General features: G+C 36.9%; 1 protein-coding gene across 7 annotated transcripts; it reads left to right on the top strand.

The window, feature by feature from the left end:
* The first annotated feature begins 2,052 nt into the window (after positions 1 to 2,052).
* Positions 2,053 to 8,900, top strand: MTERF1 (mitochondrial transcription termination factor 1). 7 transcript variants are annotated; one of them, XM_058525303.1, is made up of 5 exons: positions 2,110 to 2,320; positions 2,642 to 2,703; positions 3,138 to 3,177; positions 5,466 to 5,564; positions 7,270 to 8,900. In XM_058525303.1, the coding sequence occupies exon 5, from the start codon at positions 7,301 to 7,303 to the stop codon at positions 8,435 to 8,437; it is 1,137 nt and encodes a 378-aa protein (XP_058381286.1). In that variant the 5' UTR covers positions 2,110 to 2,320; positions 2,642 to 2,703; positions 3,138 to 3,177; positions 5,466 to 5,564; positions 7,270 to 7,300; the 3' UTR covers positions 8,438 to 8,900. The 7 variants fall into 7 exon arrangements, with proteins under 7 accessions (XP_058381278.1, XP_058381304.1, XP_058381286.1 ...); XM_058525276.1 differs by lacking the exon at positions 5,466 to 5,564; XM_058525295.1 differs by lacking the exons at positions 2,110 to 2,320; positions 2,642 to 2,703; positions 5,466 to 5,564 and adding an exon at positions 2,053 to 2,101.
* Positions 8,901 to 25,485: the final 16,585 nt, after the last annotated feature.

Raw genomic sequence — 25,485 nt, 5'->3', positions numbered from 1 at the left:
GACAGAAAGACCCGGTTAGTTTTAAACAGTTGATTCTGCTGACTATGCACAGCTGCAGTTAGCAAAGCTTATCTCAAAGTTTTTGCTCTTTTCTTCTAGCCCAGGGAAAATTTTTTAACCTCTTTGTGCTCCGTTTCAGCAACAGATGTTAGCTCAGGGCTAATCTTCCTCACAAAAAAAACAAAAGGAGGAGGGGGAGGAGATGCTCCAATACAGATTTGGCAACGTTTTCTTTTCTCAAGTAAGGTCATTTAAAAACACATATACCATCTAATGGCTTCAGAAATAAAAGAGAATTGTAAAGGGGATATGTGACAATGCAAATTTGATTTAAAAATTTAATTACTTTACCCTTTATAAAAAACCCAGAAAGATGAAAACCTTAGAACGGCTTCTAGGAAAATCTCCCCTCCCCCATGTTGCAGCTACTTCCTCTCATCCCTTTTCCTCTTTGTTCCTTCACCCTTGCTTACTCCCTCCTCTGGTCTTCTTCCACACACAGCCCCCTAGTGTTTCAAACCACACTTTTTTCCTCTTAATTACATCAATTTAGTAGGGTGTGGGTCAACTATGGTCTTGGGGAGGGGAGACGAGGGGGAAGCATCTAGAGGAGCAGAACCTCAGGCTGAGAGTGAGACCTACCACTGGAAATAAGGTCCGGGAGCGCAGGAGATCTGTCTGGTTTTCCACTATATCCCCCCACCCTGAAGACAGGGCCTGGAATGTGCAGGCGCTTAATAAATGTTCACTGAATCAATGACTGAAATACAGGCAAGGTACGTACAGGTACCACTATAACACACCACCAATATAAAGAGTAGTCACTGCTCTTATTGGAGGTAATGACAACATTTTGCAAATCATTAAAGATTAAATCTCTTTGCAGAAATAGGAGAAAGAAAAAAACTGATAACACACCATCCTAACCCAACCATTATTATACTTTTGTTATTCTTTTCAGTGTTTCATAATATGCATTTAAAATATATTTGTAATCCGAAAATTTTGGATAGAAAATATGGAACTTATTTTCAAAAGAACCAATCTTCTTTACCTACACGATATCACTAAAAACAAACTTAGGTGATGTCACCTAAGTCTGGAATAACCTTTGATAATCTATGTCAGTACAACAAAGCAGGGGTATAAATCATAGAAGATTTACTGGTCAAGGGGATATAAGACACGCATTCTTTTGCCGGCTCCTACTCCAAGAGTTTAATGATTCCCAAAAAAGATTTTATTGTTTTACATTCTGATTATAAAGCAGTTTACAGATACAATGCTTATATATTTATGTATGCAAATTTATATATTTATGAGCTCCTTCCATGCAGAAATAGATTTTAGAAATTCACATAAAGAGACCATTTCTAATTTTTCAGGACTATTTTTTACCTGGAGGAACTGCAGTAAGCAGTTTCACTTACCAGACAGACTGATTATTAGTAATTTAAAGTCCCAAAGGCAAATCTTTATCCTAATAAACCAACAAAACAGAAAGTTAATTCAAAACAAAATGACAACAATAAACCAGCTAAGAGGAATCTAAAGGACAGAGTGAGGATAAAACATTAATCAGTTCATTGGTGCAGAAATGGGATGAAAAAAATTCTATTATGTTCCTACATAGAGGAAGGTAATGCAAGAAATTCTTCCTGGCAGTAGAATTCAGGATCAACCCAGCCTGAAAGCTGACGCTGCACTCCGACTAGCAGCCACACTCCAGGATTTCCAAGGTAATTCAGGAAAGAAAGAGAATCTGGGACCGGTTAGGAGCTTCGGATAGCACGCGTTTTCCTGCAACAAATGCCGAGGTGTTCATCGGCATCGGGCCCCGCCCCACCCTCCAAGACCCGCCGCAGACGGCCAGTGCCGAGCGCCCGCCGCGGTCTCCTGCCGCCCCCTGCCGGGCCCTTCGCGTCGGGCTACGGAGGACAGCCGAGCGGCCGCCTGGGGGCGCAAGGCGGCCGACGTCACCTCTGCGCGCGCGGACCGTGGCCGGAAGTTAGTCTTGTCCACTTCCGCTCCTCGGTTCCGCTGCGGGCCCTAGAGGCGCATGTAAAGCCGTGTACAGCGGTCAGGTGCACGCCAGTGTGAGGTGCGTGGCTTGCCGTGTTGTGCTTTTTCTTTTTAGAAGCAGGTCTGGTATAGCGGAGTGTCATTCCCGCGCAGCCCCTTCCAGCGTTGTCCTTGGGAGAGGAAGAGGGACGAGAAGAACCCCTGGAACGGAACCCGTGGAATTACCCAGGTTTTGAGTTAAGAAAGACTCACCTGGGTTCGAACCTTATGCTTCAGCTAGCTAAGACAAACTAGTGAGGTAGCTCGGCACTTTTTCCGATTTTGTAATTTTAGAGATAATGCCTACCTTTTAAGTTGTGGGGTTTAAGTGAGACAGTGTATGTGGAGCGCTTGCTTTTGGATTTACAAATCATATTCGTGATTCGGCGGCCTTTTCCCGTCATACTCAGGCGTGTACCTGCGGTTGTCTTCTCAGTATCTCTGAGAGAGATGCTTCCTATGCAAGAAGTCATGCATCTAACAAGAGCATTATGCAGTTTTAGCTGGGATCAGTGTCTTTATTTTGTATTACGAAGTCCTGACAATATTTTGTCCCCCCGCTTTTATTTGCCATTTTCAGGGACAGCTATTTTCCAGTTTTTCTGGAGAAATGCAAAGTCCTCTTTTCTTAAGACAAATGAGGTGAGAAATGCATTGCTGTAAAGATCTCCAGACTTAGCTTTTGTCAAAAGAAGACCAAGTGGAATGTAGTACCCTAGGGTCAGTGATGAGCCATTTCCATTAAAAGCTCCTTTATCAGGGAAATTGTGGAGCAGAGGGTACGCAAATCCTCTTTTATTCTTTATACCTCACATGTTAAAAGTACAGAGATTTTCAGTGTATTTGTTAATTTTGGACTTTAGCCCTTGGAATAATGGTTTGGTGTGGTTAAAAAGGTCAATTTGAGAGACGTTGAAATAAATTAGGAATTATTATTTATAAAATTTTCAGATTGAGGCAGTTGGTACTTCTTGTATTAGCCTGTTTAAATATTTATTCACTTTGCTATATGTTATAGGGGTGTCTTGAATGGAGATTGGGTGCTAAAAGAGTGAAATATCATTGATATTTTTCAGGTTCAGCTTTTTTTGTGTTGAAAACTGAAAAATTGAAAAGGTAACATTTTCCATTACTTTTTTGCACTCTTTGGCCAGTTTAATTTTTTAGTTTCTTGTCTGATTGCAAAATAACATATTCATTAAAGAATATCACAATATTTCAGAAATAGTACATAGCCCCCATTAATCTCAGAGATAACTGTTATTCCATTTTTTACCTCTCTGTATATATTAATGCCCTCCTCCCCTTTTTATATAAGTGGTATTATCCATATTATGCAGTTTGCTACTTAGAATATCTTTGATATCTTTCTATTGTGTTAGATCTGCCTCCTTTTTTTTTTTTTCTTTTTTTCTGAGGAATAGTCGCCCCGAGCTAACATCTGTTGCCAATCTTGCTCTTTTTGTATGTGAGCCACCACCACATCATGGCCACTGCCAGATGAGTGGTGTAGGTCTGCACCTGGGAACCAAACCCTGGCCGCCGAACTGGAGCATACTGAACTTAACCACTAAGCCATCAGGGCTGGCACCTGCCTCTTTTTTAAAAATCAGGCTGTATAGTATATTGCATAGATGTACCACAATTTATGAATCATTCTACTATTGGTGGCCATTTGGGTTTCATCTTTTTTGGTATAGCAAATAATGTTGTGATGGACATTCTTTTTCATAACAAATGTGTATTCTTGTTCTTTTATTTCCTTTGGATAATCTCTAAGAAGTGGAAATGCTGGGTTAAAGGATATGGTTGATGGTGCCAAGTTCCCTTCCAACAGTGGTGATTGAGAATTTCCCCCACTTCCTCATATGCTCACCAACAGTTGATATTAGTTACCATTGTTTTTAGGCTTAGCTGAGACTGCTCATATGATTTTTTGGGTCAATTTATTGCATTTATTGTATTGTAATCACAACCAAATTTTAGTTGCCAATTCTAAGTCCAGTTTGGCTCTTTTTTCCTATATAAATAGAATGCTTAGTTTTAGATTCCTTAGTAATAAATTATTATTAAACAAATGATTCTCAATAGTAAGTATTTGTTAAGTTAAAGATTTGTGAGAAGATAGTATTTGAATGAGACCTTGTACTATGGATAGGTATCAGGAGAATGGGCCTTTCCAAAAGACAGAACAGCTTATACAAAGGCAGGGAGACAAGAATGGACAAGGATGTTTAGGACCAGAGGTTAGAGAAGCAATGGTGCCTGGTTGTGAGGTTGTAGAATAGAAGAGACAGCTAAAAAGGTAGTTGGAACTGCGTGGTGAGAACTTTGAAGGTCAGTCTGAAGATTTTGCTAAGGGAGAGCTATAGAGGTCTTTAATCAGGAAATAAGGGACATAATCACATCTTTGTTTTACAAGTATACTATGTTGGCAATTTTTTTTTTTTTTTAAAGATTTTATTTATTTATTTTTCCCCCAACGCCCCAGTAGATAGTTGTCTGTCATAGCTGCACATCCTTCTAGTTGCTGTATGTGGGACGCGGCCTCAGCGTGGCCGGAGAAGCGGCGCGTCGGTGCGATCCCGGGATCGGAACCCGGGCCGCCAGCAGCGGAGCGCGTGCACTTAACCGCTAAGCCACGGGGCCGGCCCCTATGTTGGCAATTTTGAATGACTGATGTTAGAGAAGCAAGTTAGGGGGCTGTTATAGTCTGGGTAAGAGAGAATAACAAAGAGTAGAGAGATTGGGTTTCACAGATACTGAAGAAGCTGAATCTACATGATTATTGAGGAAGAGGAAGAAAGCAAAGCCCACTTTTAGATTTTTATCATGAGTGACTATTAAGATAGTGAGAGTGATTTCATTTATCAGAGGAGGGCTAGTTTGGGGGCTGGGAGAGATGATCAGTTCGGTTTTGGACATGTTAATTTACGTGAAAGATAATTCCGTGGAGAGTGAACTACACACAAAGACATAAAATCCACCTATGACAGATCAAGAGAAACTTGAATAGATTTATTCTTCTTTTATTAAGAAAATTGGCACATATTTTCACTTACTTTTAGTCTGTCATCAAAATTTCTTTTGAACTTTCTGTGGCTTGTTCAGCTCTATTTCTTATGGTGCTAACAATCTCAAGAGAGTGTATTGTCTCGAGTAGTAGTCTTCAGACTTTTTTGATTGTGTACAATCTCAATAAAAAAGGTTTATACATGTACCTCCAATATATGTATATTTATTTACTGATTAGTTATATACATGTTTTATAGTACTATTCTATTGTATACATTATAAAACACATAAAAAGCGGAAATTGTAAAAGGCCAAAACAAATATAAATTGGAGTTTTATTGTTTTCTTCCTACATCCCATTGGATTTTCTTGTACCCCTCTTTCTAAAGCGCTGGTCTCGTCCACAACTGTCAGTGTTCTGTCCTGTTATCCAGTAGAGGTCACCCTTGAGCATCTGGAAGAGAGAACAGATTGTTGAGCTGTGCAAGGTAGAGCCTTCATTCTTTAGTTAGAAGGAGGATCTTATTTTTAAGTTTCTAAATTCATGCATTTTTGGAAGAGTAGTATGTGGTATTATGGAGAAGTGAAGAATAGTGAACTCAAAGCATAGGGCAATCTAAAATGTTTTTTTGTTGTTGTTGTTTGATGTTTATTTTGTGAGTGTCCTGCATTTTTGTTTGAAAGGTTATTTGATTCTATAGTTTTGTAATATTTTTTTCAGTTCTTTGAGGGTCTGTAGATTATCTGAGCTACAGGAATGTTCCCAGCCTGTAGGCATAATCCAAGTTCTTGGTAAATTGGAGTAATTAAAAGGATAGACACAGAGAGGCTTTCTTTAATATTGATCTTGAAAGCAGTATCTCAAGCCCAGAGATATTAGTGGTGAGTTGGAACCATCTATATTTTCTATTTTATGCTTAATTAGGAGAGAGGAAAAGGGAAATGCCTCCTTTAAGTGATAAGAGCCCATTGTAAGTAATTAGAAATCAAAAACTAAATTGTCACATGTATACAGTCTGAAAGGATAAACTATGGTTCAAAAAAATATGTATACATGTTTTTGTATGACTAAGACCACAGGTAGTTTAGGAACATAAATCATCTGACAAATTGAATAACAGAAGAATACTTTTCTGTTGCTTTCCTCATAAAATATTTCCTGTAAATGGAGATGCTCATTTTAGTTGCGACCTATGATTATTATCATATATAAGCTCAAACATTTCATGCCCCATTTCTAAATGATCAAGAAAATGAGTTATAGAGGTTTTAGTCACTTGCTTGAAGTTATATGTGTTGTGAAACAGATGAAGAGAACTCTGCATTAATCTTTTGTAATATGGAGGTGAGGTGGAGGAGAATGGTAAAAGTAACTTTTTAATGTTTATGTGCCATCTCACAGCACAGTTCCACATGTGGTGGACTATGTGGATTAAATATCCCAACTAGATAATTTTGAAGTTGAAAATTGGTTTGGACTTGTTGAGTTACAACCAAGGGGCCAATAGGGTAAACTGAGTGAGATGGAGATTGGGATCAGGAACTGTTGACCAGAGGTCTGAATAAGCTAAGAATTAAGGCTCTAATGATAGCGTGGGTTTAAAGAGTACCATGAATCTAGAAAACGGTAGTTAAGGTAGAAATTAGGTAATCTGAAGTGTTGGTTTTCAGGGCTAGATTTAGAGTTTGATAGCCAGGACGTGAGAACAGAGGCAAAGAATTCTAGTATTTATGGGCACGGGCAAGGCCAAAAATCTAGGAAGTTGGAAGACAAGGCAGAATTGAAAGCATCAGTTAGTGGGAGTAAGCCAAAGGCTTGGAAACCCGAAGGATAAAGCAGAGATGGAGGGGGCAACTGGTTTTAGGTAGCCAAGGTAGGCAAGGCCAAATAAAAAGAGCAAGATGAACACAGGAAGAATTCTGGGGCAGTGATGATGCTATTCTGCCTTTCTTTTTGTTAAGAATGGAAGCAGCCCCAGGACATGGGTAATCAAAAGCAGTGAACTAGGGAGTGGGTGTGCTAGGGAGTGGGAGTGCTAGGGAGTCGGAGTGAGGTGACTGAAATTGTTACCACAGCACCAGGAGAGCTAAAGCTATAGGTATTCTCTTATAGAAATGACCATGATGCTTATAGGATCATTTAGCTGTTTAACACATGCATTTGTATAATATTATATATGTTATTTTACACAGCATTCCAAAAGGTTTGGGCTACCTGACCATTATGGCACCAAGAAACCTCTTGTGTATGAGAAGTAACTTTCTCTTTGGTTCAAGATGTTGGATGATCCGATTTTCAGCAGAAATGCTCTTTAAGTCAGTTTCATTTAGGCTTTTTCGTGTGAAGTATGATAATACAGACACTGAGCCTTTGGAGAATGAAAAACTACTGAATAACTTACTTACTATGGGAGTAGATGTTGACATGGCGAAGAAACGACAGCCTGGAGTTTTCAATAGGGTAGGTACTAACGAGCGGGACTTGAAGATGTTCCTTCTGTCCAAAGGCGCTAAAGAAGAAGTGATTGCTAGCATCATATCAAGATATCCACGAGCTATAACACGCACACCTGAAAGTCTCTCAAAACGGTGGGATCTGTGGAGAAAAATTATGACATCAGACCTTGAAATTATGAATATTTTGGAACGTTCTCCTGAATCCTTTTTTCGGTCCAATAACAACCTAAACTTAGAGAATAATATAAAGTTCCTCTACTCAGTTGGACTGACCCATAAATGCCTTTGTCGATTGCTGACCAATGCCCCACGTACCTTCTCCAATAGTCTTGATCTGAATAAACAGATGGTTGAACTGTTGCAAGAAGTCTGTTTGTCCTTGGGTCACAATGATCCCACAGATTTTGTCAGGAAGATAATTTTGAAAAACCCCTTCATCTTAAGTCAGAGCACCAAACGAGTGAAAGCTAACATTGAGTTTTTACAGTCAACGTTCAGCTTGAACAATGAGGAGCTGCTTGTTCTGATATGTGGTCCAGGAGCTGAAATCCTAGACCTTTCCAATTATTATGCCAAAAGGAACTATACAAATATCAAAGAGAAGCTGTTTTCTCTTGGGTGTACTGAAGAAGAGGTACAGAAGTTTGTCTTAAGCTATCCAGATGTGATCTTCTTGGGAGAGAAAAAGTTTAATGATAAAATAGACTGCCTCATAGAAGAAAAAATTACCATCTCACACATAATTGAAAATCCTCGGATTTTGGATTCAAGCATAAATACTTTAAAAAGTCGAATCAAAGAATTGGTAAATGCTGGCTATAACTTGAGTACATCAAGTATCACTCTTCTGTCTTGGAGTCAAAAAAGATATAAAGCTAAACTGAAAAAGTTAAACATTGGATAGAACATTGCTCTGGGGAATTAAAAAACATCTTATAATGTAATGATATCATTTCATTTTGAATTTGGGCTTTTCAAAAAGGAAAGGTTTGATTTCTTAACCACATACACATATATAATGATCCTTCAGATATTTTATTTTAAAGGTTCATAAAAACTCATGGTCAGTATGCTCAAGTATAGTCTTCCCAGCTACCTTTTCTCTAATTTGAATTAATACAACATCTGATTATGTGATACAGGCTGTGGCTGCTGTATGAATAGTAGTTCCTGAGTGCCAAGGCAGAACAATGTGTAGAAAGATGGAAAGTACAAAATAAGCCTTTTTTGGTTTCTGTTCAGATTAAAAAATGAACAGATTCATTTAGATAGTTCTGTTTCCTCTCATGGTTTTGAATGGCAGCCTATTTCTCCTGTTATTCCCATGTATCTAATTATGGTTCATCTTCGAAACAGAATGCCAGTAAAATTCTGACAAAAACAGAAAGGAGCGATTTTTCATCCCCAATTCTACATTTGCCATTTAAATCATTAGTATGCTCTGCCACCATCCCCCAACACACACACGCGGGCTCAATTTTCTATGGGTACATCCTGATTTCTTTGAAGACAAGGGCAACTGTGTAGGCAGAATAATGGCCACCCAAAGATGTCAGTGTCTTAATTCCCAGAACCTGTGAGTGTGTTATGTTACATGGCAAAAGGACTTTGCAGTTAAATTTAAGTTAAGGACCTTGAGATGGAGAGATTATCCTGGATTATCTGGATGGGCCCAGTGTAATTATAAGGGTCCTTAAAAGTGGAAGAGGGAAGTAAAAGAGGTCAGAGTGATGCCATGTAAGAAGAACTTGACCCACTTTTACTGGCTTTGAAGGAGAAAGGGACCATGAGCCATGGAATGCAGGTGGCCTCTAGAAAATGGAAAAGGCTCCCAGCTCCCACAGAAAGGAATGCAGCCCTGCTGGGACCTTAAATTTAGCCCAGTGAGATTTATGTCAAACCTCTGACCTACAGAACTGTAAGATAATAAATTTGAGTTGTTTTAAGCCACTGAGTTTGTGATAATTTGTTACAGCAGCAAATAGATTAATATGGCAACTAAATAGAGGACTATTGCATTATAGGTGAAGAAATCACAAAATATGGTCCTTTTAGTATTAATATTATTATTTTTTATAATTTTATTTATCTATTTTTTTGTCCCCAAAGCCCCAGTAGATAGTTGTATGTCATAGCTGCACATCATTCTGGTTGCTGTGTGTGGGACACGGCCTCAGCATGGCCGGAGAAGCGGTGCGTCGGTGTGCGCCCGGGATCCGAACCCGGGCTGCCAGCAGCGGAGCGCATGCACTTAACCGCTAAGCCACAGGGCCGGCCCTCCTTTTAGTATTATATCTGTATTTATTCCTCTTACAATAACCTTTTCAATCCACCTCTGTTTTTGGAATGACTAATAAGTTAGTGTTTGTAAAGTCCTCTAAATCTATGGATAAAAAAGTAAATGTAAGTAATAAAATCTAAATAAAGGAATATTTTTGCCTAATGGCCGTAGTTTAACGCCATGGTGATAGTTTCTGTATATTTACATTTTGTTGGCATTTCATCTAATATGAATAAAGAACAAGGAATTTCTAGAGGCATTGACTTAAAAAATAACAAATCGGATGATGTCTGTATCTTGAAGACATTCACAATCTAGCTCTGATATAAACTGAAAGGACAAATTATATGACCTTAATTACTTTTAATTGTTTTCCAGAGGTATTTGTTTTCTAGATGTGGATTTTGAATTAAATAACAATGGTGCTCACATTTTAAGCCTTATTTCCTATCAGTGATGCTTCAAAAAAACTTAATCCCACCACTGAGAGAAACAAAATGCCTGCTTTTTTAAGGCTGTGTGTATGTTAATGATACTCTTATTATAATCGTTTCCAGTAAACTATTTGATGGCAAGCATGGCATAGTCTAGAAAACATCCACTTTAGAGAGAGATTTCTTTAGAGTGAAATATGTGGGCACCATTCCTGACTAGCCCTGTAACTTTGTGTAAATATTTTAATTTCACTGAACTTGTATTCTCATCTATAAGATTAAAAATTGACCTCACAGAGTTGATGAGAATCAGATAATATAGGGTCTCTAAGGTTTCTTGCACTTAGTGACTGTTCAATGGTAGCTGTAATCAAGTTACAGTAATATTTTTAAAAACAGTTTTATTGATATATATATCATATACCATTACAATTCACCAGTTTAAAGTACACAACTCAATGTATTTTTTAATATTCATAGGGCTATGTAGTCACCATAGTCTAATTTTAGAGTATATTTGCACCCCCTATAAGAAACTCTGTACCCATTAGCAGTCAGTCCTCATTATCGCCCTCTTACTTCCCTGGCCCTAAGCAACCACTGACCTACTTTCTCTCTATAAAATTTGCCGATTCTGGGTATTTCACATAAATGGAATCATGCAGTATGTGGTCTTTTGTGACCGGCTTCTTTCACTTAGCATAATGTTTTCAAGGTTCATCCATGTAGCACGTATCAGTATTTCATTCCTTTTTATTGCCCAGTAATATTCCATTGCATGGATATGGTAGTATTATTGGGAGTAAATTTTATTGTTATGACTTAAAACGCAAAGTATTAATTCCTTAGGTCTTCTGAATTATATGGGTATTCTGAGGTGTTGCTTCAGAATCTACAAGTCTATAAGGAACTTGAGGGAGGTGGACAGAGGAGATAAAAGTTTATTGACATCAGCTGGTCATGAGGATTATATCTGGGCTGACAAAAGATGATATAGCAGCAAGAGTTGCCAGTGGCCGAGGAGAATATGAGATGCACAGAAGTACAATATTGCACTTGTTTGAGAGTTGGAGAAGGACAACTTCTTAGTAGAAACAAATAGATAATGCCTGTCAGGCAAGATTAACGTCATATTTTAAGGTTTGAGTCTGATTGAGGGAGAGTCTTAAAAAAAATTGAATTATAAAAATTTTAAGTAATTTTTTTTATGAGTAAAAAGAAAATCCATGTTTATAAGGGGGGAAAAAGAGGAAAATAAAACACAAAAAAAGAAGAAAAAAATATAATCTTATCTCCCAGAGATAGATAATGAACGTTTTGAAGACACTTCTTGTTTTTCTTTGTAGAATATACCCATACATGGATGTAATATGAATAGATATGTGGCACATATAAGTTGAGATCAAACTCTATGTATTTTATAAGTTGTTTTTTTAACCTACTAGATCCTAAACATATTAAGTATTCTTTAGTAGTTAATTACAGAATCAATTAAATATTCACCTGTAACATGGTTTTTAATGGTTGTATAAAATTCTGTTGTTTGGATAAACCATAATTTCTCTAGTCAATCTCTCACCATTAGACATGTGGATTAAATTTTAGTACATTAGTAATTTTTTGAGAATCCCACCTGGATTAGTTCAGTATTCCACAGACATATATTCCACATACATAATACCATTTTTTCCCACCATTGGTATACTTTATAAGTTAAAATTTTGCGCTAGAAAATGTGAACATTAAGAATACTGCATTTTGCTGTTCTCCAAATGTCAGATGTATCTGCAAAACTTCATTTTTTAATGGATACCGTATGTACATTCTAAATTACTGGCATAAACATGAGGACTTGCAAATAACTAAGTATTAGGACAGTATCAAAGATTAAAGAAAAAAATGTTTATCACGAACTTAGCAGGAAGGAATAAAAAATGAGTAGTATTTATAAAAGGGTTTATTGGGCTATTAAACTAGTCATTTCTCTCCTTATGTCATGTAATCTTTAAGGCCTGTATAGGTACATGGTTTGTAGCTAGAGATATGGCTTTCACGTGAAAAACTTGACTTGGCTTCTTCCCTGTGGACTGTAAAGCCCCACACTTCACACTCAGAAGTATGATCTAGTGGAGATTGAAGGGAGAATCTGTTGATGGCAGAACCCTAGCCAAAAACTTGAATAATAGGCAGTTGTTACCTAGTCCAGGAAGAACTTGGCACAAGCAAGCTAGAATAGCAAGACTGTATTATTGTTAGAGAGATTTTGGGAAGAGATCATAGCAGAAGCCTTGTTGCCCAACATTGGAGAGAGAAAGGATGAGCTATGACTCATAGTCATCGTGGTCTTCCAGGGATCATCTCTGGAGGGACTAGATCTTGGGTCTGATTGGCCACCAGGTAACTTGGGAGACAGGTGTTCTAAACTGGCAAAGAGGTTTTTGTACTGAGGCCATTCATTCATTCCTTAGTTTATTCACTGTTGATTCAGGAACCTGGTATAGGACAGATCTGCAATAGGATCAGTCTTGAGGAGTTGAGGAAGGCACTCGTGGTGAATATTATAACCAGGCCATATGTATTTTCTTGCTCATTTTCATGTTTCTGGTATTCCCCAGATGACACTATTACCTCTTCACTTTCTTCTGGTCTTTTCAAGATAGATTATGTCTACCCCTTTGCTTTCACACTTTTTTCCCGTCAATTCACAGAGGTTGTTAATTAAATGAAAACAAATACTATAGGATTTTTTTTAGCCTTTTGACTAATTTCTGAGTGAAATTTGGTACAGAGATAGAAGACATACTGATGGAATCCCATTTTCTGTCTCAGTTTCACTATAAATCGGATATTTGGAATTTATTTTTCCTTAATAGAAATACTGTGTGAAGATTAATGAGTTTATGTACATGAACTGCTGTGTGTTAATTATGAAAAATTTTAATACGATGGCATGATAGTTCTTCCATCTCCATTTGAATATCCCAGTGCCACCTTCACTAGCTGTCAAGGTACCTTAAATTCATACCCACTGTGATTGTCTTTATTTCTCCTTTTATTTTACAATGGAACTGAATTTTTATTCTCTGAGAATACACAATCATTGTAAAAGCCTCCAAATAATACAAAGAAACCAAGTCCCAGCTAATCTATTTGGCATGTGGTTGAGGAAATATCCTTTTATTCTTAGTTCACAAAGAGGTTTGTTTATTTAAATCAGGGATGAATGATAATTTTTGAAAAAGTCCTTTTTAAAAATCATCTCTTTTTAATCCATTATTGAGTATCAGTTGATTTCTTCATATCATCCTTTGTTTTACTGAAATAAAACCTATGCCAAATTCAATTTACTGATATACTTAACAGTTTTTATTAGTATTCACAGGGGGATTGGTCTACAGGTTTGCCGGATCCCACTCGCCTTGTTATTATGGAAATTTTGGTGGGTAGGTTCTTTGTGTTTTTAGGGGGAGGAAGGTTGCCACTTTGTCAGGTTTTTGGATCAGAGCTGTGCTAGCCTTATAAAATTAATTTGAAAGGTTATTATTTTCTTCCCTATGCTATGGAACCATTTGAAAATGATGGGAACTATCCATTCCTTTAAAGCTTGGCAGCACTTGCCTGTAAAATCATCTGGGCCTGGTGTCTTGTTCAGGATAGATCCTTGGCAACAATGGAAATTTGCTGTGAAGGCTTATCGAAAGGCTTTTGACCAAGATCTTTTTGGTAGGTATTGGTATAGAGCTCTCTCTTGTCTTAGTTAATGCATTTTGCTTTGAATTCTACGTTGATATTAACACTGCCATGCTTTATGTTCATACAAAGACTTGTACATGCATCTTCATAACAGCTTTACTTGTAATAACCAAAACCTGGAAGTAACCCAATGTTCATCAACAGGTGAGTGGAAAAATAAATTGTGATATATGCATGCAGTGGAATATTACTCAGCAATACAAAAGAATGAACTATTAATACATGCAGCAACCTGGGTGAATCTCAAAATAATTATGCTAAAAGAAAGAAGCCAAACAAAGAGTACAATCTATGTGATTCCATTTATATAAAATTCTAGAAAATGCTCGTTAATCTGTAGTGGCAGAAAGTAGATCATTTGTTGTCTGGGATGGGGGTGGCATGGGATGGGGAAGGCCATGGAGGAGGGATTACCAAGGGGCACAGGGAAACTTTTGGAGGTGATGTATATATTCATTATCTTCATTATGGTGATAGTTTTGTGAGTGTACACATATGTCAAAACGTACCAACTTGTGTTTTAAATATGTGCAGTTTAGTATATTTCAGTTATACCTCAGTAAAGTTGAACAATCCATCTATTCAACACTGACTTGAAATGCCATCTTTATCTGGTACTAAATCTTCACATATGTGTATGTTTCTAGACCCTCTTCAACTCTATTAAACGAATGTATTTGACTTTATATTTCTATATCAATATCAAAGATTAAACAGTATCTCTTCAGTAAAGATGCTGGGAGACCTGAGAAGCCACCTGGAAAAAAAATATTGGTGGATTCATACTCGTACACCAGATATACTTCAAATGGAGCAGTCATGAGCCATCTACCGCTCAGCCCTTGCCTTGGCTTAAAGACCTGTACTCAGGTCGTGCCGTGGCATGTATTAGACACTGGCATTAGTACCAGCATCTTTGTTCCAGAGAGGTTCCTGGTGCCTAATTGGGACCCTTGGGCTGGAATTTACCATGAGGGCAGCTGCTCCTGCTTTGTTCTTGCTATTCTGTGAGTTCATATAAAATTCGACCTCGGCCTTTTTCCACAAGAGAACCAGGCCTCTGGGCTGGCCCGGTGGTGTAGTGGTTAAGGAGTTTGCTCACTCCGCTTCGGTGGCCCGGGGTTCACCAGTTCAGATCCTGAGTGTGGACCTACTCACTGCTCATCAAGCCATGCTGAGGTGGTGTCCCACATAGAGGAACTGGAAGGACCTACAACTAGGATATACAACTTATGTACTGGGGCTTGGGGAGAAAAAAGAAAAAGAGGAAGATTGGCAACAGATGTTAGCACAGGGCCAATCTTCCTCAAAAAAAAGAAGAAGAAGAACCAGGCCTCTGATGAAGTCCCATGCCCTGTGGAGAACTAGTGTGTTTCCTTGATTAGTAAACTGACTGGATTTACTCCGGGCAGCCACACACAGCCTCCTTTTCTAAGGAAAGTAGGGAGCATGGACCCAAGTTGGAGGCATTCCTTCCTTTTTGCTTTCCTGCAGTTAGAGTGTATGATTGTCATGTTACACTCTGAATATTAACTGAAGTGTCTATCACAAAATTAGTGCACAGGTCAGCATTATCCCACTCTGCATATTTGGATGTATCTCTCAGACTTGCTCAGCTTCTTCAGAATGCCTATTTCTCCTGACCAAAGCTATATGACTGCATTTCACGTAAGTGTGATACACGTGGCTGAGGCCTATTGATTTAGCTAAATGTGATAAACTATTCACAGAATTAAAGTGTAACTTAGTGTTTATAATTAATAACAGATAAAACAATTATTTAAAAATTATATAAATTATATATAATTAATAATTAGAAGTAATTAATAACTGATAAAGAAATTAAAATTGGGTCTTTATCACCCTGTGTTTACTTGCACACAGAACTTTATGAACTGCAGGGGGAACTGTAGACAGAGATTTGGCTATACAGTTTTCTAAAGTCAGCTAGCTATAAGTCTGGCTGATAATTCAAACTAAATAAAGAATTCTTTAATTACCAAAAGAGAGTTGGCAGGGGACCATTTTATCTGTAGGTTCTGTCAGCCTCAAGCTGGAAGAGAATAAACTGATACTCTTGTATACATTTTTTTCCCCTATAGTTTAATGTCTGTTTAAAAGAATGCAACAGCTGTTTTCCTTGAATGGTTATTCATTCCTTTTAAACAAATACCACTGTTTAACTGTCTCAGATAGTTTTGAAATGATATAATTACGATAGTTTTTGTATTTTTACCTAGGTTTGGGGCTCTCTTTGTGTTTGTTGCACAACCTTAATGCTTAAAGATATTATGCAGCGATGTCTTTGCACTCATTCAGTTACTACTGCCAGATCCTTTGCTCTTGTTTAATTTTCGTCTTTAAACCTATGTGGTGTCTGCTATGTGTCTGTATGCAAAACCTGGCATAAGGTAGTATGATCTCACATCATTGCAGTTGATTCTATTAGTTTGTTAACTTTTTCATTCCTTTGTGGGCCTGAGGAGGTTTTATTTTAAATAAAGATTTTAATGATGACATCTGAAGTGAGGGAATCAGATTTTGTTGTGAGAATAAACGTTATATATCAACTAGATACATTATAAACTATCAGTGGTTTCTCTATTGTTTAGAAGACATTGTAAATAAATGCCCCTGTGTATCCCATGGCATCTAATATAGCTACTTTGTTGACCTTGCCCATATAACTATGAGTGGGTGAACAATTCTAGATTTGAGGATCAATATGTAAGAGAGAAGGATAGGATTGGAAATAAAAGTAAAATCCCTTCAGTATAAAGTGCCATACGTACAAAGCATGTAGGTGTTATGGTAGCTACAAAAGAGGCTGAAACCTTTGCAGTTAAATGATATCTTGTCATGTCTGTATTGTCTGTATTGTTCCTTCATCAAGTTGAATTCTGGTTCACACTCTATCTGACATCTGAAGACTTGACAACAAACTCTGGAACAGAATTATCATCAGATAGAGAAGATCCCTTCCTCTCACACCCCTGCTCCCACCTTCCTCCCAAGCTGAAGTTAGTACCTGCTTAGATAAGTTTTGCTTTCTGCTCTTTAACTTTCTTCCCTAGAGTCAGTGAGCAAGGGAGTCACCTTGGTAATGGCTTGATCAACTGGGTCCTTTAGAGAACCTAAGTTCACCCCCTTTCCCTTTCATTTCCCAATCAAACTGATATTTATATAATCACCACAGTCTGAGTCACTGCCAAAATTGAGGCTGTTAGGAGCCTAGAAGAGCTCATAATAGCTTTGATAGTTTATTGGTTTGTTTATAAAAATAATATTTTTTCCTGATTGCCAAATAATCATATAATTACACAATGTTGGAAAATACAGAAAAACACACACGCAAAAAGTACTTATAATCCCAATACCCCAGAAATAGCACTTGTTAACATTTTGGTGTATTACTTTCTAGTCTTTTTTTCTTATGTATATATATTATGTGTGGAAAATAAATATAATCTCTTTTCTAGCAAAAATTAATTTACTCAACACATATTTGTTGAATACCGACTGTGCACTATTGTGTTTGACAGTGGATTATTATGTAATAACTGTTTTAAAGCTACTTTTGTAAATATGTTACAAGCATTCTCCCATATTACACACCATTTAAGACCTGTTTTCAGATAAAGCTGAGGCTTGACAACCCTGGTCCACTGCGGTTAAGGGAATATGCCATTTGAGAACTATAGAGAAGAGAACAGGCCACCCAGGAGGCCTGGTGTGGGCTTATCAGGTTGCCATATGGTATTGTGCTCAGAGCTTGGTCAGGGAATTCCATCTTGTTTCCACTCAGCCTGACAGAAGTTCCTGGAAAGGTTATCAAGGACTGATAAGAAAGCAAGAGGGGTAGTTGGGGAGGTGTAACTTGAGACTCATCACCAAATCATACATTAAATTAATATTGTGATAAAAAGAATGATTGGGTCCCTTGGCCAATGTTGGCCTATTTAGAAATAAAAGATATTAGAATGCTTCTGGGTTACATATTTGAATCTGTCCAATTTTCCCAGAGATGATCCAGAATTGGAACTTTCTTCTAGTATCAATTAACTTTAATTTTGACATTCTTCTCTAGGCAATTCTTGGATCCATTTTTTTTTTTTTTTTTTTACCTCTAACTTTTTCACCTCTAGCCAATTCCTACTCTCAAATATTCTATACGCTGCCCCTAAAATAATTTCCTTGACCAACACTGAGTCTATACTGGGAGGCTGAGCAGACTTGGCTCCTCCTATCACGGAGCTTACAGTAGCAGAGGAAGAGAGACAAACAGTTAAACATACAAATAAATGTGTAACTATAAATTGAGAAAAGTCTTTGAAGGAAACAGAGTTCTGGGAAGGAGAGTAAAAGGCAGAAACCCTTAGACTGGCTGATCAGGGAGGACCTCTTAGAGAACTAATGTATAATCTGAGACTTGAAGGATGAGAAGGAGACAGCCAAAGAGCTAGGCAGAACATTCCAGACACAGGGAGTGGTTGGTGTGAAGGCCCTGGTGAGTATAAGCTTAGTATGTCTTAGAAACTGAAGGATGCCAAGAGCTGCTGGAGAATAGTGAGTGCCTGGGGCAAAGTGGATTTAGGTGACGTGATAGAGATGGACAGGAATGTGGAGGGTTGGGCATCATACCATATGCAGGACCTTGAAGTCTATAATAGGAAGCGTGGATTCTGAGGACAATGAGAAACCACTGAGAGATATTAAGCAAGTATGAAATATAATGAGATTTACATTTAAAAAGGACTCCTATAATTTGTGAGAACCAGTTAGAATGGGACAATTGAGGAAGCATGAAGATCAATAAGGAGGCCATTAGAGTAGTCCAAGTAAGAAATGATGGTGGGGCCAGCCCAGTGTCGTAGTGGTTAAGTTCGCACGCTCCACTTCAGTGGCCTGGGGTTCATGGGTTCGGATCCTGGGCATGGACCTACTCACCACTCATCAAGCCATGCTGTGGTGGCATCCCACATACAAAATAGAGGAAGATTGGCAACAGATGTTAGCTCAGGGCCAATCTTCCTCACCAAAAAAAAAAGAAAAGAAAAGAAATGATGGTGACTTGGGTTAAGGTGGTGACAATAGATTTGGGAGACATTTATGGGTACACTGTATAGGAGGACTGTCCAATAGAAATATAATGTGAGCCACAAATACAAGCCAAGTATATATTTAAAATTTCTCATAATTGCATTAAAAAGTAAAAGGAAATAGGTAAAATTAATTTCTAATTTATTTAACCCAATATATCCAAGATAGAGGCTGGCCTGGGTGTGGACCTACACCACTTGTCGGCAGCCGTGCTGTAGCGGCAACCCACATACAAAATCAAGGAAGATGGGCACAGATGTTAGCTCAGGGCGAATCTTCCTCAGCAAAAACAAAACAAAACAAAATATATCCAAAATATTATCATTTTAACACATAATCAATATAAAAATTATTGATGAGATTAGACATTCTCTTTTTGTACTAAGTCTTCAAAATCTGAAGAGAGAGGAGAGGCTGCACTCCATTACCGCTCCCCAAAATATCTCCAAGTATCATCAGTAGTATTCCCAGCACTGGCAGTCACCTTTCTTGAGAACCAGGTGCCCAAAATATATAGTTTGTACCCACAAAGGTCTCTGAAAACTGACAGCAATGGTAGGAAGGGCATAGGGTCCCTCCTGGCCCAAGCATGCCTCTCCACAGGATGGCTAGAGGATAAGGGAACCATGCATGTGAATTAGTTTCATTGTGTCCCAAGTGATGCTTGGTGGTGTTTATTGGAGGCCCTTTACTGGACAAGATGCTGGTGAAACATCCAAGTAGGCATGTCAGATAAGCCATTTGGATATGTGAGTGGAGCTTGGAGGAGAATTTATTTTTTTCTTTTTTTCCAGCTTTATTGAGATATAATTGACATATAACATTCTACTAAGTTTACAGTATACAACATGATTGTTTGATACACGTATATATTGTGAAATGATTACCACGGTAGGTTAACACCTCCATCACCTCATATAACTATCATTTCTTTTTTGTGGTGGGAACATTTAAGATTTACTTTCTTAGCAACTTTTAAGTATATAATATAATATTGTTAACTATAGCCACCAGGCTGTACATTAGATCCCCAGAACTTATTCCTCTTATAATTGGAAGTTTGTACCCTTTGACTGACATTTCCTTATTTTCCCCACCCCCCAGCCCCTGGCAACTACCCTTTTATAAATGCTGTGTTTCTATGAGTTTGACTTTTTTAGATTCCACATGTAAGTGGTATCATACAGTATTTGTCTTTCTCTGTCTGACTTATTTCACCTAGCATAACACCCTCAAGTTTCATCCATGTTGTCATAAACGGCAGGATTTCCTTCTTTCTCATGGCTGAGTAATATTTCATTATATATATTATATATAGATACATATATTGTGGTAATATATATATATATTCCACAGCTTCTTTATCTATTCATCTATAGATGGACACTTAGGTTGTTTTCATATCTTGGCTGTTGTGAATAATGCTGCAGTGAACATGGGAGTGCAGATATCTCTTCGAGATCCTGATTTCATTTTCTTTGGATATATACCCAGAAATGAGATTGCTAGATCATATGGTAGTTCTATTTTTAATTTTTTGAGGAACCTCCATACTGTTTTCCATAGTGACTGTACCAGTTTACATTCCCACCAACAGTGCACAAGGGTTTCATTTTCTTCACATCCTCAACAACACTTATCTCCTATCTTCTTGATAAAGCTATTCTAACAGGTATCAGCTGATATCTCATTGTGGTTTTGATTTGCATTTCCCTGATGATTAGTGATGTTGAGCATCTTTTTATGTACCTATTGGCCATTTGTGTGTCTTCTTTAGAAAAATGTCTATTCAGATCCTCTGCCCATTTTTTAATCAAATTATGTGGGGTTTTTTTGCTGTTGAATTGTGCGAGTTTCTTATATATTTTGGTTTGCAAATATTTTCTCCTGTTCCATACATTGTCTCTTCATTTAGTTGATTGTTTCTTTTGCTGTGCAGAAGCTTTTTAGTTTGATGTAGTCCTACTTATTTATTTTTTGCTTTTGTTGCTTGTGCTTTTGGTGCCATATCAAAAAAATCATTGCCAAGACCAGTGTCAAGGAGCTTTTTACCTATGTTTTCTTCTAGGAGTTTTACAGTTTTATTTTTTTTATTTTATTTTATTTTTTTAAATTTTTATTTATTTATTTATTTTTTCCCCCAAAGCCCCAGTAGACAGTTGTATGTCATAGCTGCACGTCCTTCTAGTTGCTGTATGTGGGATGCGGCCTCAGCATGGCCAGAGAAGCGGTGCGTCGGTGCGCGCCCGGGATCCGAACCCGGGCCGCCAGTAGCGGAGCGCGCGCACTTAACCACTAAGCCACGGGGCCGGCCCCGAGTTTTACAGTTTTAGATCTTACATTTAAGTCTTTAATACATCCTGAGTTAATTTTTGTGAGTGGTATAGGATAGGGGTCCAATTTCACTCTTCTACATGTAGATATCCAGGTTTCCCAACACTATTTATTGAAGAGACTATCCTTTCGCTACTGAGTATTCTTGGCTCTCTTGTTAAATATTAATTGACCATATGTGTGTGTTTATTTCTGGGCTCTTGATTCTATTTCGTTGGTCTATGTGTCTGTTTTTATGCCAGTACCATACTGTTTTGATTACTAATGTTTGGTAATACAGTTTGAAATCAGGAAGTGTGATGCCTCCAGCTTTGTTCTTCTTTCTCAGGATTGCTTTAGTTATTTGGGGTCTTTTGTAGTTCCTTATGAATTTTAGGATTATTTTTCTATTTCTGTGAAAAGTGCCATTGGAATTTTGATAGGGATTGTATTGAATCTGTAGATAACTTTAAGTAGTATGAACATTTTAATAATATTAATTCTTATGATCCATGAACATGGGTTATCTTTCCATTTATTTGTGTCTTCTTCAATTTCTTTCATCAAAATTTTATAGTTTATTTTTTGTGAGGAGATATGCCCTGTGCTAACATCTGCCAATCCTCCTCTTTTTTTTTTTTTTTTTGCTGAGGAAGACTGGCCCTTGGCTAACATCCATGCCCATCTTCCTCCACTTTATATGGGACGCTGCCACAGCATGGCTTGCCAAGCGGTGCATCGGTACGTGCCCAGGATCTGAACCGGCGAACCCTGGGCCGCCACAGCGGAGCGCGTGCACTTAACACTTGTGCCACCAGGCTGGCCCCTAAAATTTTATAGTTTTCAACATACGGCTCCTTTACCTCCTTGGTTAAATTTATTTCTAAATATTTTATTGTTTTTGATACTATTGTGAATGAGATTTTCTTTATTTCTTTTTCAGATATTTTGTTGTTAGTGTATAGAAACATAACTGATTTTTATGTGTTGATTTTGCATCCTGCAACTTTACTGAATTCATTGATTAGTTCTAACAGTTTTTGATGGTGTCTTTAGGATTTTCTAAGTATAAGATCATATCATCTGCAAACAGGACAATTTTACTTCTTCCTTTCCAATTTGAATACCTTTTATTTCTTTTTCTTGCCTAATTGCTCTGACAAGGACACCCAGTACTAATTGAACAGGAGTGCTGAGAGGGGACACCCTTATATTATTCCTGATCTTAGAAGAAAAGCTTTCAGCATTTTACCGTTGAATATGATGTTAACTGTGGGCTTATCATATATGGCTTTTATTATGTTGAGGTACTTTACTTCTATACCAATTTGTTGAGAGTTTTTATCATGAATGGATCTTGTGTTTTGTAAAATGCTTTTTCTGCATCTATCAACAGGATCATATGATTTTTATCTTTCATTCTATTAATGTGGTGTATCACATTTATTGATTTGCATACGTTTAAGCATCCTTGCATCCCAGAGATAAATTCCACTGGATATGATCAAGTGGTTTATGATCTTTCTAATGTGCTGTTGAGTTCAGTTTGCTAATATTTTGTTGAGAATTTTTGCATCTATATTCATCAGGGATATTGCCTGTAATTTTCTTTTCTCATAGTGTCCTTATCTGGCTTTGGGATCAGGGTAATGCTAGTCCAATAAAATGAGTTTGGGAGTGTTCCTTCCTTTTCAATTTTTTGGAAGAGTTTGAGAAGGATTGACATTAATTCTTCTTTAAATATTTGGTAGAATTCTATGAAGTCATCTGGTCCTGGGCTTTTTTTTTGTTGTTGAGATGTTTTTGATTACTGATTCAATCTCCTTACTCGTTATTGGTTTGTTCAGATTTTCTATTCTTCATGATTCAGCCTTGGTAGGTGATATGTTTCTAGGAATTTATCCATTTCTTTTAGGTTATCCAATTTGTTAGTGTGTAATTATTCATAGTAGTTTCTTATGCTCTTTCATATTTCTGTGGTATCAGTTATAATGTCTACTCTTTCATATCTGATTTTATTTATTTGAGTCTTCTCAATTTTTTCTCTTCTCTTTTTTTCTGAGTTTGGTTAAAGTTTTGTCAATTTTGTTTATCTTTTAAAAAAACAGCTCTTAGTTTCATTGATCTTTTCTATTGTATTTCTGGTCTCTATTTCATTTATTTCTGCTCTGATCTTTGTTATTTCCTTCCTTCTGCTAACTATGGGCTTAGTTTGTTCTTCTTTTTCTAATTCCTTGAGGTGAAAAATTAGGTTGTTGATTGAGGTTTTTGTTTTTTCTTAATGTAGGCATTTATCACTGTGAACTTCCCTCTTAGAACTGCTTTTGCTGCATCCCATAAGTTTTGGTATGTTGTCTTACATTTTTGTTTGTGTTTTGATTTGCCTTTTGATTTCTTCTTTGACTCATTGGTTGTTCCAGAGTTTGTTTTTTAATTTCCACATATTTGTGAATTTTCCGGTTTTCCTTCTATTATTGATTTCTAGTTTCTTACCATTGTGGTCAGAAAAGATACTTGGTATAGTTTCAGTCTTCTTAAATTTGCTAAAACCTGTTTTGTGACCTATCATATGATCTATCCTGGAGAATGTTACATGTGCACTTCAGAAGAATGTATATGCTTCTGCTGTTGAGTGGATTGTTCTGTAAATGTCAGTTAGGTCTATTTGGTATAAAGTATAGTTCAGGTCCAACGTTTTCTTATTGATTTTCTGTCTGGATGATCTATCCATTGCTGAAGGTGAGGTAGTGAAGTCTCTTACTATTATTGTATTGTTGTCTATTTATCTTCAGATCTGTTAGTATTTGCTTAATGTATTTAGGTTCTCTGATGTTGGGTGCATATGTGTTTATGATTGTTATATCTCCTTGAGGAATTGAACTCTTTATCATTATATAATGACTTTTTAAAATCTCTTGTTACAGCTTTTGAGTTAAAATCTATTTTGTCTGGTATAAGTGTAGCTATCCCTGCTCTCTTTTGGTTTCCCCTTGCCTGGAATATCTTTTTTCATCCCTTCACTCTGAGTGTATATGTATTCTTAAATCTGAAGTGAATCTCTTGTAAGTAGCATATAGTTAGGTCTTGTTTATTTATCCATCCATCCACTCTCTGCTTTTTGATTGGAGAATTTAATCCATTTACATTTAGAGTAATTATTGATAGGTAAGGACTTACTAATGCCTTCTTACTGATTGTTTTCTGGCTGTTTGGTAGTTCTCTGGTTCCTTTCTTCTTTCCTTCCTGCTCCTTTTTTTTCCTTCAATGTAGAGTGTTTTAATTTGCATGTAATTGGATTTATTTATTATTTCTTTCATGGTTTAGAAAAACTTTCCCATTCTAATATTATAAAATAATTTACTCATGTTTTCTTCTAGTAGTTTTGTGATTAAAGAATTAAAATTTGATCCATCTCAACACCATTTATTGAATGATCCTTTCTTCCTCCACTGAGAAATATGTGTTTCATTTCTGTACTATATCAGTGGTATCACATTGTTTCCATTTATTCAAGTCTTCTTTTTGGGTGTATGTGACCTGCAGTAGCATTTTAAGGTTTTTCTTTATATAGCTCTGACATATTTCGTGCTAAATTTATTACTACACATTTAATTTTATTGCTTTTGTAAATGGGATCTTTTATTACATTATATTTTATAACTGGTTGTTGTTTGTATACAGAAAAGCTATTTATTTATTTTTCATTTTATCTTAAATTTTTACCCATTGCTTCCTCTATTTATGTGTCAGCTGATTCTTCCATAACCATGTTAAATAATCGTGCTAATAATAGTCATTTTTTTCCCTTAACTTTAATAGAAATGTGTCTGGTGTTTCTCAATTAAGCATGATGCATGATTTTATAAAATTGTGTGAAGAAAGTATCTATTTATCCCTATTTTATTAAGAATTCTTCAATTAAAATGAAGAATAGATGTGAATTTGATCAAATGCCACTTTTTATCTATGGATATAATTATTATTTTTCTTTTCAGCTTATTAATATCATGGATTATATTAATACATTTTCTAATAATAGATATCCCACCATCCCCAGTGTGAACTTAGCTG

This window comes from Diceros bicornis, chromosome 3 (genome assembly GCF_020826845.1).
Source record: "Diceros bicornis minor isolate mBicDic1 chromosome 3, mDicBic1.mat.cur, whole genome shotgun sequence".
Lineage (NCBI taxonomy): Eukaryota > Metazoa > Chordata > Mammalia > Perissodactyla > Rhinocerotidae > Diceros > Diceros bicornis.
Note: the sequence above shows the minus strand (reverse complement) of the source record. Positions and strands in the feature narration are given on the sequence as shown.